The sequence below is a fragment of the Phalaenopsis equestris genome, unplaced genomic scaffold, assembly GCF_001263595.1.
Source record: "Phalaenopsis equestris unplaced genomic scaffold, ASM126359v1 Scaffold000118, whole genome shotgun sequence".
NCBI lineage: Eukaryota > Viridiplantae > Streptophyta > Magnoliopsida > Asparagales > Orchidaceae > Phalaenopsis > Phalaenopsis equestris.
This window is the reverse complement of record NW_018164560.1, coordinates 64389-81272: the sequence shown is the minus strand read 5'-3', so window position 1 is coordinate 81272 and position 16884 is coordinate 64389. Positions and strand designations below refer to the sequence as shown.

Sequence of the window (16884 nt, the reverse complement as noted above, 5' to 3'; positions counted from 1 at the left end):
ATAGAGTGTTTTAGCATGATTCATGACACAAGATAAAACATGAATAGATGAATAAACTGTTTGCATAAAAATATTACCATGAGAATTCTACAGAGTTTCAGTTAACCAGTTTGTTGATACATGCAAACCTAAAAATCCAAATAGAGGACCTTGCTTAAAATTATGGATATATTGGAGTTGATTAAAAATATAAATAATATTTATTTTAGATAGCATAAAGTTTTCAATCCCATAAGGAGCTGTTGACATGACGAAAATAAAATTACTCGAAAATAAAATTACACGAGAACTCATGCCACATATCCGTTCATAAAGTGGACCAATAAAACGTGTCTAAATAAAAGTGGATAGCTTCAAGTGTCGAACCAATAAAACGTCTGGACCAATATAACTTCTATATTAATGGGGTTTCAACTTTAATAAATTTTTGGGTAACCTTCAATTGCAAAATAACTCCTTAAATTTGATCACGTGTCCTCAGGTTCACTGGCGAATAAGGCCAATGATCCAAGTTTGACCTTATTGGCTCTCAATTGATTGTAAGATCCAAACTAGTCGTCTCCATATACATGTTAAAAATGTGAACTATCAACAGGCCTTCTCACAGATCTTACTTTTATCATAATTAATGAGATCAAAATAATGTCAATAAACTCATCAAACCAATTTAAATTAATTAGAGCACTTTACCTAAGGGGTAAAGCTAAAAAAATCAATTATTAGGCTTTCCTAGTTTCAAAGGATATAAGTCTACTCATGGATTTTCCAATTGATATAATTTTCATTCCAATCGGCCAGAGTCGACTTAAAGGCAACAAAGCTATTAAGTCAAGATTTTAATTCAGGCATTGAATGAATGCGAGCACCGATATAAACTAAAGCTCGAGTCAGCTGCTATTTAGAATCAAGTGCTATTCTAGACACTAATGTTTAAGGTGTGTTTGAACTCCGAGCTTCTATTCAATTATTTTTTTTTAATTTGTGTACCTTCGTATAATATTTGTGTACCTTTGTATAATGTATTTTTTATGAATTAAAGTTTTTTTTTTTTTTTAACTTTGTTTTTTAACGTTGCATAATGTACGAAATTTGTATTTGAAATTTGAAACATACATTTCAATTTATTTCAAAGCAACAATTTGATTCTATGAAGAAAACTGCCTTGATTCCTAATCTAATTTTTCTAAAACTTTATAACAACCACAAATCAAGATCAAACTAAAAAAATAAAAATCATGACTTAGAGAAATAAAAATCATGACTTAGAGACATTTCTTCGAGGCAAACAGAAACTTGTGCACAACATATGCTCATGCCATCCTTCTGAGCTTTCAATCATCACTTCCAGTATCTCTAAAACACCAGATACAACATTGTGTGCCTTTGAACTATTTAATAAACTAGTACAACCAACCTTTTGTGAGTGAATGAGTCAAAGTCAACATCAAAAACATATTTTTGACACACATCAACCTTAGTTTACCTCATACACATGAGAAAGAGTAACCCTTTGTTACCATTCAAGCTTTCTAGTGGTTAGAATAGGCCAACTGTTACACATGGGAAGTTGAAACCATGGTATCTTAAATAAGTCCACCCCCATTTCCCCTCAATATTTTTCCATTAATTAATTTTAAACATAACTACAAAAATCTATGCCAAAAATATGAGCCTCTCCTTAAAACATCAAATGCAAGCTAGCAGAAGTCAGCCTCAATTGCTTCATACTCTCCCGTACAAGCTATTAAGCCGAACAAGAAGGCCTTCAAGTTGTCCTGATTCTGGAAACTCTCTTGTAATGCAAGAATGGTGCTTTTAATTGATCAAAATCTACCTATAAATGAGGGTAAAATATCAAGGTAATATCTTATCTACAATCCAATATGTCTTCTAAAAATTTGGCCCTCAAAGATCTCTCAACAAACAAAATAGAGTCAGGGGCCACATTGACAAGTATAAAGTAATAATTATGATAAAAGAAAAATGCTACTAGAAGGTGTATTATATAAAATATTAAAATATAGAACTTACTAAACAATTATGGGTAAAAGACAATAATTGGTTTACATATTCCTCTACCTATAACATACGAATTTTGAGATGATATTAATTGCTAAATGGATTGAGTGATCAAAGTGCTACTTCATGAAGTATGATTCTAATATTGCGGTAGTAGATCATTGTTTTTAAGTGAGGCATTTTATTCCTCATGGAAAAATTCTAGAAGCATGACTCATAGCTAGATTATATGTCAACTAAGATGTTAAATTGTATGGGTAGCCAAAACTATTGTGTTTAACAAAAATGTAAAACTAATGAGTTATTTTTAAAAAAATTAAAAAAAAAGGAAAGTTAACCAAAATATCCAGCTACCTAAAAACGGACATACAAATTATAATTAGTCAAAGAAGTGCAGGTAATATTTCATGATGTTTAATAAGTGATCCCACATTTATTTGGTGTCTTTTTTTTTAATTTATTTGGTATATGAATCAGCTATATGTGAGTTTCATACAATTTCTTTATTAATAAATCAGCAGCCATAAAAATAATTATCGAGTTCAACCTTGAAAACTTGTAGATTTAGTAGAGTTATTGACTATAGGCCTAATGAAACCTTTTAATAATGTTTCACACGATATATGAATATTTGCATGAAAATATTTGCCAAAAACTTCTCAACTGCAAAAAATTTAACTCTATTGCAAATGCATTCAATAAGTGATTTCAAAAAGGGGACAAGTCAGGCAATATCTTATTCCAAGATAGCCATATCTAAACACTCCTAAAAAATTAACTGCAAGAAACAGAAGGCCGTAAAGCTATACAGATTATTGGGATGAATGCATGCAAATAACAAATCCAAAAAAAACTGGTTGTATCATCGTATGTTTTCTTTTGATCTAATTTTATGCAATCAACCAAACTTTCGATTCTTCTATTTTTCTAACAGCTGTGCATGTTTTCATATCAAAATATCCAGTAAATCATCTGTACATTTACCAGAAAATCATAATAATCTTACTCCTAAGCAACTATTACAAATGAATTCACGTCCACTACTGATAGTGAATACTAAAGGAATCTTAAGAAATGGATAAAAAGATCTACACGGAATAAATCATCAAAATCTTCATAGGAAATTTAATAAAAATGTCAACTTTGTTGGAAGAATATCAATTAAATATTTCGTTGGAACCAAATTTTATAAGCCAGAAAAACTAATGTGAAACTTAAACCTAAAGTTATCAAGAAAGCAAATTATTTAAACGGCAATGATCATTTTGATTTAGAAATTTAAGTTATAATCAATAATTTAAGTCCAATAAACTTGGATTTGCATGTTTATGATGTTATCATATTCTTAATGCTATTTATCATATCCTTGAGAATAGATAAGGTTACAATATTTTACAAGCTCCTCTATACTGGTTCCTCAATTGGATGAGATAGATCTATTTTGCAAGCATTATGCTTCTGATAGTATCTATTTCTTCAAGTAGGATTCCTTTCAAAAGAAAATTATGTGTCTCCTCCAACAATAAACAATTATTAAAGCTTTTTGTGGGACATAACCATCTTGTAGCTCTTCCCAATGTTAAGTGTTATGATTGTTTCTCATGAAGTTTGATAAGTTATCTTTGTAGCCTTTTCTTTGAAAATATTAACCAATCTTATTTGGATTTCATTAGGCTTATAAAAACATTTATAATACCGACAACTCTATAGCATTTTTTTTTAAAAAAATTTGCAAGCTATTCTTCCTCCAAGGTCATATTCCTTGATCAAGTTTAAGACCGGAAGCATTTCAGGTACATCAACCTCTTGATCGAACATGCGGCTTGTCTATCAATTATTTTACCTTTACCACAATCTCTTTCTTCATTCTCTTTATCATTAATGGCTGAAAGTCCTACTGAATTTAGTTAGAACTATTGAAAAATTATGCCTTATATGCACAAAATTCAATTTGCTTGTAACACTTCTGTGACAACTAGCCTCTTACCTTTAAAGTCCATTATAAAACTAAAGTCATTTCACTCAAATTTGGACCCTAATCAAATCAATAGTCGAATCAATTCATTGAATTAAGATTGATATTGTATATAAGATCAATATTAAAAAGCACCCAACATCACTATTGAAACAAAGAAATTCATAAACAACTCCACAAACTTCAGAGTTTATATTACTTTAAGTTAAAACAAAACAATCTTCTATGATTTTTGGTAGCAAGATAATGACCAAAATTAATAATTTAGTTTTGATAACAAAAGACGGTCAAATAGAGATTTTAAGCAAGTATTGCAGAAGAGAAACTAAATTACTGAATGAACATTAGGAGCTTCAAGATCCTAAAAAAATAAATTTAACTTACCCGGTACCCACCATCAAACATTGCTCGGAAAGCGTCAGAAGAAGCAAGTAAGGCAATTCTGTGTGCATAAAACCGCTTTCCTGATAAACCAAAATATCGATGTAATTAAAAAAATAAATAATCCTACACGTTAATGATTAACAAGCTCCATTCTGATCAGATTAAGAGAGTAAAAATAATTATTAAAAAGGAGAGATTCCACAACCTTCAACCAGAAATGTAACATCCGATATAGTTGAACTGTTAACAAAGCGTTCTCCAAGATAAACCTACAGTATGAAATGTAAGCCAAACACTAAGCCACTTGATTTTAGAGAAAAACAATTAATTAATTTTACATGGCAATATTAAGAAGTTCTGTTAACATGAGTACTCAAGCCTACAGAATTACAAACTAAATAAAATGGGCTTTTACACCCAAAAATTTCACATTTAACTGTCCCACACCTAAACTTTCATAATTACAAACAAAATATGAAAAGTAACACTCATTATAACCTTCTAATAGTCAAATTCATCTTTACAACCATAGGTAAAGTGCTATGTATAAAAATAAAAGTTTAGGTATGAGATAGGTAATCCATAAGAATTGGGTACTATGTATGTAATTTTCTCTAAATAAAAATGTGATACGAAACATTAATTTTGTTCCCGTGTCAGGTTTTTATGATTATAAAAGTGGGAAGTATTGAAGTATGAACAGGGCCACAAAAAAATTGGAATAATCTGGTACACAAGAAGAACCAATAAGGTAAAGAGAAGAAAGGGGCAAAAAACTCAGATGAATAAACTCCTAAAGAGAAAGGAGGCAAAGAGCAGAAACAAAGCAATAAATAGAAACCTGAGATAGGGGAGAATCTCCAAAAGCGAGGAAAATTAGAGGGAATTCCAAATCTCAATCATCATATAATTAGCCCCGAATACAATACTAGAACTCTTTTATAGACTCAAGATTCAAATACTTACTTACAAACATGTAATAATAAAGCAAGAAAGTAATGCACTTTATTATATATAAACAAGTTTTAAAAATGATAAAATTTAGTGGACATATATGTAAAAGCAGGTTGCACCAATTCCCTTGGGATATAAACAACTCTACTTTGAAGAGTCAACATGTTACAAGAACTAAAGTTTTTAAACTATCTATAAAGCCAGTAAAATCCACCCTGAAGAGAAGAGACAAATGGGAGATCCATCTCGGTGTAGTAATGAATAGAAAATCAGCGTCAAAGTGGAAGCCAAAAAGGGTCAAACATCATTACAACAAAAATCTAAATAGAAGATTCTTTTAACCCATGCTCAAGAATATGATTAGCTTTAAAAAGATATCTTTGAAAGCTTGAAGAGCTTTAGGCACCAAATTAAATAGGCTCATTCATTGGATAATTAAAATATAAGTTGTTTTTAAATTTAGATTTATAGTTGGATTTAGTCGAGTCATTTGGTTAGGTTAAACCCAATTCTAAATTATTTGAATTTTACGAATCAACAAAGTCAGTGAGAGCATTGTGTGACATGTGTAAGCAATATAATGAGCAAACAAGAGAGCTCAGATGCAGGATAATAGAGGTTAAGGGGTCCATGGTGCAAGAAATTAGGTGAAAGACTGGGAGAGTAAGCATTGTGCATAAATAGAGCAACAGAAATGTTGCAAACAGTTGAATGGAGTAGTAATTCAAAAGTATAGTCGAAGAAACAGGCATGCAGTGTGGCAAGTATAAGAAATGTTATGGAAACGCACAAAGAGTAAAAATATGCAAGAGTGTCCATCGACTGACACAGAAATAATGTCAGAGCAAGTAATGAACATGATGATGAGTAAGCAAAGAGCTATGCAAGCGGCTGCATGAAGCAAGGCACAAAGTAAGCTTTGATTGGCAAGCTCTAGTAGATTGCGCATCACACAGGCACAAAGACAAACCACCATGCAAGATGTAAGCTACAACTTGAGGGAAGCATGGATGCACATGATGAACAAGACATGATGCAGAACTACGAGTAATTATGAAATGTGATGTTTTTCAAAAAGACAAGGTTGAGGCGGATGAAATCAAAGCAATCAGGTCAAAGTTAGGCCTTAATACCAAACTAATAACAAATAAGAACACTGCGAGCTAGAAAAATTCAATATAGGAGGAGAACAAATGAGAGAGAGAATAAATGGTTAAAAAAGTTAGCAAACAAATGCCCAGCATTACAGACAAAGTGGCAATTAGAAAACCTAAAAGGAGGAGATTCCCAAAAAGGGGGCCCACATATAATTTTAAGTCTAGAGTCATAATATAATCATCCCCTGCTACATTACAACCTTAATAGAAGTAATACTCAAATACTTGCTGATACACATTACAAATTGAACGCTTGGAATAAATACATCATTTTTAAAATACATAAACCAAGTTTAAATAATTATAAAATTAAATGGGCATATCTCAAATGGCATGTATCATCAACCTGATTCTAAAAACAATCCAATGTTCACAAAGGGAAAATTCTTCTAAATTTTCCATTTCAACTTTACCACATTAAAGAGCTGTTATAGTCCAGCATCAACAATCAAGAAAATTTGGTGCAACATGGCCCATGAACTCGAGAAACCCTTCACGATTTAGCCTGATTTGTTTTAACTTACGTATGTTTTCAAACCAATGTTACCTGAAAATTTTTAAACAGCTTCTAAAATATGATCTGAAACCATTACCCGGTTAAATAGAAATTTGCGATCATCTCATGATGGTGTAATCTCTAAGCCAGATTTACATTTTACAATCTTATCGCTAAGGAAAATATAATTTAAGACATTCAAGAAGGTTGAAATAAAAAAAAAAAATATCAGGCATATCCTAGAGTCACATCCAGTGATTGGTCTTAACTTTTACAATGCAATTTCTCAAAAAGACGCCGGATCAATAAAGCATCAAGAATAGAAACTGAAAGAATAAACAAGGAGTTCAAGATAGAAGACAAACTTTAAAATATTTTCTTAACCTCTCCAGCAAACATTACTTGGCAAATGCATAGCCACTGCTCTGGCTAATGAGGCATTTGGTTGAAGGAAACAAACCTGTGGTGTTGGAGATGGAGGAGCTGCATCCATGGGTGAGAGAGCCATGGCTTTGTTAGCTAACTTAAAAAGTGCTACAAAGCCATCTTCTTGTTGTTTTGAATTTGAGGAACCAAGTAAACCAAGGAGCACATCAAGCCCTGCATAACCAAAAAATTCATTTTTGTAATTGAATGTTAATAAGACAGTTTGGCTCTAGGATGAACGCATGTATGAGAGTGTGCGTGTGTGTGTGCGTGTTGGAAAGTTATGAATACCATTGTTGTCAATGAAAATAGTTCGTTGGTCCTCAGGGGAACAAAGGTGAGCCAAAGCTAAAGCAATGCGTCTTTGAATAAGCTTCTCTTCAATTCTCATCATATAAAGTAAATGCTTCAGGACCTGGCACAGGTAACAGTAAAGAGTTAATAACATTATGGTGCTTTTAAGAAAACTCAAAAAATATAATAATAATAATATAGAGGAGATGTAGAGTGAAAAATAAAATGCAGAAAATGTTGGTTAGAACAAGTTAATGAAGCAAATTACACAAAAATAAATCATCCTGAACTCACACTATCATGGATTTTCTCCTCCAATCTTTTCAATGTTTTGGCTACACAATCCTTTGTTGCCTGCATTAATTCGATTAGATAAAACTGAAACAGCATTCCAATAGAACTTGCATCTTCAACTTCAAGGCAATTTAGATCATTGCAAGGAATACCTGCACAATGAATTCACCCTCCTGCAACTTCTGGACACCCCCAATGCTCATAAAAGCAGAGATATTGTCCTACAAAGTAAGCATAAGCTACATCTTCCAGATTTCTCAATAAATTGAAGAATGGCGCAAATATTTTGGTGCCCAAATTTGAAATATTATATAGGATATAATCAAATAGAAGATTTTGTTGGCTCTTACATCATTATCTGCAATTCCATATAAAGCAAACGCTGCATTATGCTGAAGGGAGCCATTCTTTGAATCAAGAAGCTTTAAGAGAGGAATAAGACCACCTTCGTGAGCAATGCCAGCTTGATTATGTGAGTCCTGAAAAACATCGCAAAAGAGATAGTAAGAAACTTTTTAAATTTTATGGGAAAGGAAACATCATTTGCTGGAGCTATGATCCTGACCAACAATTGTTCTGTAGAGACACAACGAAAGAAATCAACATAGGGTGCATAAATACTTGAATTATAAGGTCTCTGCTACACAACAGTGATAAGAACCTCAATAGAGACACAGCTCCGTTGAGATTCAGAAGCCAACTATTAGATCTTAGCACTATAAACTGTAAACAGGCACAATTTTCTAATACATGTATCAGTACCAGCTTGTTCGAGTAAGAAAAACATGTGAGAACGATCAGTCTCTTTGGATTCCCTAACTCGACAGGAATCGAAGTGGAGAATCCCTCCTGGCATTTTAAATTGAAATGAAAAAGCTACCAGGACCAATCATCACTCCTCCATTGACTCATGCAATTGGGCTCCCAGTCATGCTATTTCATATTAATTCTAAATCCTTATCTATCTATCCTTATTTTTTCTTGTAGATTCTAAGCCTCAAATGCTTATATCACATGATACTCATTAATTGTTATTCATAATCATTCATTGCTCATTTTATACGTCATTTAATTCATCTTAGCTGGACCTTATTTTCCTTGTCTTCAACTATCACAATAGTCACAACCGAAAACACACAAATGGCGACTCCATGTAAACAATCATGATAGTCATAACAGATAAATCCATATTTGATATCCTCATTCTTCTAAAGAAAAATTTAAAATACCAAAATTAATGAAAGGAATTACTTCACTTTATTCAGTGCAGGTTGACTATGGTTAATTAACTGTACACCAAATAAGACACTATGACTCCAGCGTCAGCCAAACTGTTATAATCCTATGAAGCTTTTCATCCCTAACCAGTGCAGATTGTCTTGTTGTTCCACCCTGCTAGCGGCCTCCTTGCCACCACCCTGGACATTCAAACCCTAACCAGTGCCACCTACACCATATTCCCTTGTATTTCCTGTTGTCATTTGATTTCAGTTTATTGTATTTTTAATTTCTGGCCTCGATAAAATTACTAGTAATTGTTTTGTATTTCTCTTCACATTATTTCCATATGAATTCAGATCTCATTTGATATCAGAGCTAGCTTAACCCTAGCTCCAACCTAAGGTTATCAAAATCCACCAATACTTAACCTAAATTCCGCCCAAAACCATTCCTCTCTACAGATTTTTCAAATCAGCCACCCTAATTTTTTCCCCCACCCTAAGCTACCCACATACACTTTTTTCCACTCTTGGCCTAAAACCTAACCATGTCACCGAGAAGACATGTACTGCACATCGATAGGGATCTGATCATGGAGGAAATACAGCGGAAAATCCGCTGATTTCAGCAAAAGTTACTGAATTTGAGGATGGGACCAACGGTGATATCAACATAATTCCAGTAGAGACAAAGACAAACCACAATGCTTTGTATTCCAATATCAGAGGAGGCCGAGGAATTGAGAATCTTTTTGAAGACATGGGCATATGGGAGTAAAGTCAGACTTATCGGATTTCAAGGAGAATGAATACGGATGATATGGTTGCAAACTGTTGAGATAATTTTTTAGTATAAGGTGTCAGTTGATAGGAGAGTGAAACTTATTGCCATAAACCTGAAGAAGAGTCTCTCTATGGTGGAAGAATCTGAAGAGGGTGAGGCGAAGAAAGGGTAGGAGCAAAATTATTACATTGGAGAAGATGAAGAAAGAAATGCAGATAAAATACTTACCCCCACACTACAGTTAGGACATGTTCTTGATGCTCCACCACATACAATGGAGAGAGTTATCAGTGGAGGAATTCACATAAGAGTATGAGCAGCTCGTGCTGAAATGTGAGTTGAAAGAGACAGAGGACCACACTATAGCCAGATATTTAGGAGGCCTGAAGTCAACCATCCACAATGTTATCTAGCTACCGTCTTATTAATCATTGGGCTATGTTAAAACCTTTACATTAAAGGTGGATAAACAGCAGAGGCAGAACAGTTACCCACCTCTATTCAGATAACCACCCATAGCTGAAGGTATTAACAGGAGCACACCTAGGCGAGGTGTGAAGATTGGTCAAATGGATGACGGAGTTTATCAGAGTAACAAGAAGCATGAGAATAGCAACACACCCTACATAGTTCCAGCCAGAGAATGTTTCAGGTTTTGGATATGGACACATCGTTTCCGGTTGCCCTGCCAGCAGAGTTGTTTCATTCACTAAGTAGGGTACAGTGGAGGAAGTACAAGAAGAGCAAGGTGAGGAGTAGAAACTCCATGGAGATGAGGGTAAAGTATTAGTTGTGAGGAGGGTTATATACTGAACTAAAAAGAGATTACTACTAGTTGAGACATTACATCTTTCGCACCAGATTACTGTGATAGGGAAGATATGCAGCCTTATTATTGATGGATGGGGTTATGCAAATGTTGTCTCCACTCTCATGGTAAAGATTTTAGGCTTGGCTACTCAAAAGCCCTCTCAACCATATTCTTTAACCTGGTCGAAGAAGGGAAATGAGATACACATGGATCAACCATGTTTGGTAGAGTTCTTTATTGAGGACCAGTGCAGGATTATCTATGGTGTGATGTTGTGTCCATTGATGTTTTTCACATTCTGTTGGGGAGATCATGACAATTTGATTGGGATTCAGCACGATGGGTTCAAGAACACCCAATAATTCACGAAGAAGAATATTATTCTTTTGTCCATCAGAGAGTCTAGAGGAGTTGACGCTCACGTTAAAGAAGAGACCATGGTCCCATGTGCCACTTTTCTACAGTCAGTGCAGAAGGCCCCAATGGCAATGATCCTAGTCATCCTAGAGGGAACGGAGTAGGAGATTGAGTTGCTAGATATGATATAGTGACAACTAGCTGACATTCACGATGAGATGACTAACAGGCTAACAGCTTACCTGAGGAACTACCACCATTTAGAGACATTCAACATTCTATAGACTTTATCCCTAGATCGGTATTACCAAACTAACCTGCTTACAGACTGACATTAGCTGAGTATGAGGAGTTGCAACGGCAGATACAAGACATTATTGTTAGAGGATTGGTGAGGAAGAGCATTGGTCCATGTAATGTTCTTGCTTTAATGGTGCCTAAGAAGGATGGTTTGTGAAGGATGTGTACAGATAGTCGAGCTATCAATAAAAACACCATCAAGTATAGACTTCCTATACTCATGGATGATTTACTGGATTAATTGCATGAAGCTATCATCTTTTTCAAGATTGACCAGCACAGTAGATCTCACTAGATCAGAATAAGGTTAGGGGATGAATGGAAGACTGCCTTAAAGGCCAGAGATCTGAGGATGATTTTTTAAGTTTCTTTGGTTAGCGAAGCAATATGCCCACCCGAAGAAGTTTTACTTTATAATAGTACAAGTATGTTTTTTGGGTTATATTGTATCTGGATGCATCTTTTGCGACGAACAAGGCTTTAGTATTTTGGCTATTGGACACCACTTCCAACATTGGGACAACGCCTGAGTGGAGTTTCAAGCGATTAGATCCTTACAAGATATTTGCGAACATCAATGCTTGAATGCAAGGGCATCATCATCGAGGGGAACAATGTCAACATTATACCCTTTTGAGGTCTACCATGAGAAGAGAGTTTTGGCACCAAAGACCCCCTGATGCTCCGGATCTTGCCTTTTGAATTTTAATCAGGTTTTATTTTTTCAAACGCATCATTAATATAATAGGGAGGCTCATTTTTGTGCCAAGCTTGCCCTTCATGACTCTTTCCTTTTGATGCATATAGATGATGATAGGGAGCTTTCTTCTATAATTATAGATGAAATATCTTATTTTTGTACATAATAGATGCAAACATACATAGTTTTTGTATATTTTTTATATATTAATTCAAAATGCATATTTCAAAGAAAGAAGAGATATTTTAGCGGACAATAGTCGCTCAGTCCAGCTTTGACATCCTAAAAAATGACTTAGACCACAGTGTTAGCACTACCAAATTTTAGCCTATTTTTTAAAGTGGAATGTGATGTTTTCGACGTGGAGATTGGAGCACAGTTGAGCCAGGAAGGGCATCATATAGTCTTCTTTAAGGAGAAGTTGAGTTACTCCAAGAAGAAGTATTCTACATATATTAAGGAGTTCTATATTATCGTAAGAGCTATTAGTTACTAGAATCACTACCTGTTGACTAGTGAGTTTACTTTATTCACAGATCGTGAGGATCTAAGATTCCTGAATAGTTAGAGCAAGCTAAAGGGCAACAGGCTTCCTGGGTTGAGTTCTCAGCTTCATTTCAATTTGTGCTTAAGCACAAGGCAGAGATTCATAATCGAGTAGCAGATGCCTTGAGCCATTGCCACTTACTGATTACCTCCATACAGGATAAGAGTTGTGGGATTCGAGGTGGTGATGAAGTTGCATGAGGCAAGTGAGGTCTTCAAGGAAAATTGGGATCAATGTCAGAAGAGGCCTACAGGACAACATCACAGAACTGATGGTTGGTTGTTCCATCAAAACAAATTCTGTGTACCTAGATGTTCATTGAGAAAGACCATCATACATGAGAGTCATGGTAGAGCATAAGTAGGTTATTTTGGCATGACAAGACCCTCGCACTTGTAAGGGAACATTTTTTTTCTAACTTAGAATGATGAGGGATGTAGAGAGGTATGTTAGGCAGTGCAGAGTTTGTCACATGAAAAAAATTAGGGGGTAGAAAACAGAGTCATACACACTATTACCAGTACCATAGACTCCATGGTTGGATATTAGTATGCACTTTTGTTGTGGGCCTTCATAGGACACAACGGAATAAGGATTCACTGATGATAGTAATTGACAGATTTTTGAAGATTGCTCATTTTGTACCTTGCCACAGGACATTGGATGCATCACATGTAATTGAATTGTATTTCAGCGAGATAGTGAGACTGCATGGGATACCAAAGACCATAACTTATGATAGGGATATCAAATTCATGAGCCACTTTTGATGGATTTTATGAGGGAAGCTTAGTATTAAGCTTCAATTCAGCTCAGCAGCTAACCCACAGGTAGATGGTCAGACATAGGTGATGAATAGAAGTTTGGAGAATCTCTTGAGGTGCTTTATAGGAAAGAACATCAAGCAGTGAAATCTAATTCTAGCCCAAGCCAAATTTGCTTACAATAGATCCTTGAGTCAAACTGCAGGACATACTCTTTTTAAGATTATGTATGAGCGCAACCCACTCATCCCACTTTAGTTGTTACCACTTCTTCCTGCTACAGAGGTTAGTTTGGATGTTGAGGCTAGAGTGCAGGAGATTCAGAGGCTAGATGAAGTGGTAGACAGAGATCACCAAGCAGAAGCACAATAAACAAAAACAAGCTAATAAAACCTGGAAGAAAGTGAATATTCAGAAAGGAGATCTAGTGTAGATCAGATTGAAGAAACTGAGGCTTTCCGTGAGATCTTTGGAGAAATTAAAACCAAAAAAAGATGGACCTTTAAGATTTTCAAGAATTCGAATGAGAATGCCTACAAGATTAACATACTAGAAGATCCAACATTTCAACTACCATCAACGCACCAACCTACCACTATACTAAGAGGAGATAGAAGCTCTTACGGATGAGAACGAAGCTCCCCCGAATCTGGGAGAGCGACAAGACGTCTTTTACATGACTAATTCGGTCCAACATTATTGATGACCAGCAGAACCTCTAGTCTTGGAAGTGTTGCCTCTTTTTATGGCCAGCTCTTAATTACCTAGAATTTAGTTTTTTTCTTTGATTTGCTTTATGATACTCAACGGCGTCTCCTTTTCCCTCTACAGGTTGTATCCTAGGCTTCCGACTATCGTGGTTTCCAGGTGATGTTTATCCTCCATATACATTTCCCCCATTCTTTTCTGCATCACTCCCACATCCTCTTCATTATTTTCCTTATTGTCGCCACCTAGAATAGCCTTCCTAAGGCTATACCTGCTCGCCCATTTGCTACCGCCACCCCGAGTCACCAGTCCCACAACTGTTCTGGTCCACGTCCTTGTTTCTGCCCCGGCCATCCCTTCCGCAACTATTCCTGTTGTTTGCTTCCAGACTCCTGCAAACAACTATCTTGTTGTTTCCAGCTTGCTAGCCGCCTCCTTTCCACCACCGTGGAGGTTCAAATCCTAATCGACAACACCTATACTATATTCCCTAATGTTTCCCATTATTTTCTTTAATTTGTTGTATTTTCAGTTTCACACTTCTATACAATTACTAGTGGTTGAGTTGTATTTTTCCTCACCTTATTTCCATACCAATTCTGGTATCATCACTCCAAACTACCCTAGATACTTGTGCTAGCTCATCTTCATAGCTTCAATGATCAATGAATTCAATATATCATTATCATGGACAGTGCCAATGGTCATTATACCAAAAATAAAGCAGAAAAAGAAGGAAAAAAAACAATTGTCACAAATCACTCCAACCACAGCCCTTGATGCCCTTAGCATGGATTTCCTTAACATGGTCAACAATAGCATGCAATCCCCATGTCAAATGCATCTCAAACCCACAACAAAATTGTAAATGCACATAGAAACCCGCGAACACTTTAGCTGCTTTAAACCTCACACACGCATCTCAAGCGACGTCCTAATTTGTCAAACTCTCCCCATTAGCTAGCTCTGTGCTAGTGGACTTTGCTGCACTCAGCCCATAATGCCCACTTCACATATAACTCCTACCTCCAATTCTTTGCCTGCTCTCCCAACCATGCCCCTCTGATCCTTCACATGCTGTGATGCTCCACGCAAAAGCAACTTAACGAACACATTTATGCAACACAGTGACGCACTCCCCTCTGGTCCTCCCCAGCAGAGTCACCGTAAGGATATGCTACCCAGCAGAGTCACCGTAAGGATATTCTACCCATTGGAAATAAGGTGTTGGTGCTTTTCCAGAGCAATTAACTATTCTCTTGGCGCTACACACACATCCTTTCCGGATTTACAAGAATAAGAAGATAGCACCCCCAACCCGTGCAATTAATACACAATCAATTATATCAAAATTTTAAATACATATACATAATTAGCATTGAACTTACCAGTAAATCAAAATTTTCTTTAATCTCAGTAATTTTTTTTCATTTTTCTGTAATTTAATGAATTAATTTCAATATACCATCATTACAGAATTCACAAGCTTCAACTGCAGAATGTTGCTAGCAATCATTTGACAAACCTTTCCAATTATGTAAATTATTTACAGACATTAGGAGACGATGCATGAATTGAGTGCTGATAAGCAAAGCTACATGCTCGAGCGAAAAAACCTGAGCTAGTCTCCCAAGTGCAAAAGCAGACATCTCTTCAAGTTGTACATCGTTCGACTGAAGCATACTAATGAGAGGACGGACTGCACCACGCTGTACAATGTGCACCTGCAGCAAGCTAAATGTCCAGTCAAGACTTGAGAAATATGGAACACTTTCATAACTGAAGAAACAAGGAAACTCTGATATCCTCATATTCAAAAACAGCCAGAAAAGAATATATCATGAACGCATTACCTTGCAGTCTGAATCTGTTGCGGCAAATTGCCCAAGCAAAAGAGCAGCTTCTCTTTGGCTCTCAGTACAGCAAGAGCTGCAATTAAGCATCTTCATTAGGTTAAAATGTCTCCCTCGCATGTACTATAACGAGTAAGAAAGTCCTGGACAAAACCTGTATATCGGAATGCTGATGACAGGTAACACCCTTAACAGATCAATAAGAACAGAGGAACAACAATAATCAGAAACGTGTGATTATTCATAGTAATTACATTTATGAACTGTTGATGACCCCAAGTAGTTGTTGTATTGCTTAAGGCAATGATAATAAATCATGTCACCTCTTAAAAATTCGCCGTTTGTTGCCAGTTTACTAGGTGGATGTCCATTATAGTCGACATAAACAGGAAGAAAATGATGGTGATACATTGCTATCAGTTACACTGCTGAGTTAACTGTGATTTTAGTTTCGCATAAACATTCTAGAGCAAATTATAACTAGTTATGAAGCCCAACATCCCCATGTATAAATAATGACCATTTTTTTTTTAAACGTGCTATAATATAACTTTTTCAGTAAAAAAAACCATGCTGGCGCAAAAAGTATGTAGTTCTTGAAGAAATTGCTTGTGAAGGAAAAAATATTTCACTTCATTGTTCGCATGTAAGGCACATTTTTTTTTTTAATGAAAAGCCCAAGGGCTAATTTTATTGAAATAAAAAAGGTACGTAAATGTTGTATGAGATGGCCCAATAGAGGCATCCTACCCATACGATACCAGGTACAGTACTACCCCAACAAAAAGATACAGGGTGTAGAGTTTGCCCGTAAGAAGCTGTCGGTCATCAGAATTGAAAT

At 35.5% G+C, this 16884-nt stretch overlaps 1 protein-coding gene across 1 annotated transcript in view; it reads right to left on the bottom strand.

The window, feature by feature from the left end:
• LOC110021048 (ARM REPEAT PROTEIN INTERACTING WITH ABF2) overlaps window positions 1-16884 on the bottom strand; it is a 36295-nt gene that overhangs the window by 1687 nt on the left and 17724 nt on the right. The window contains exons 7-15 of the mRNA XM_020719378.1: window positions 16044-16119; window positions 15807-15914; window positions 8350-8478; window positions 8152-8220; window positions 8000-8059; window positions 7703-7826; window positions 7446-7585; window positions 4584-4647; window positions 4379-4458 (exon numbers count right to left, since the gene is read on the bottom strand). Of these exons, the coding sequence (XP_020575037.1) occupies window positions 4379-4458; window positions 4584-4647; window positions 7446-7585; window positions 7703-7826; window positions 8000-8059; window positions 8152-8220; window positions 8350-8478; window positions 15807-15914; window positions 16044-16119 (850 nt within the window). The remainder of the gene's footprint in view (window positions 1-4378; window positions 4459-4583; window positions 4648-7445; window positions 7586-7702; window positions 7827-7999; window positions 8060-8151; window positions 8221-8349; window positions 8479-15806; window positions 15915-16043; window positions 16120-16884) is intronic.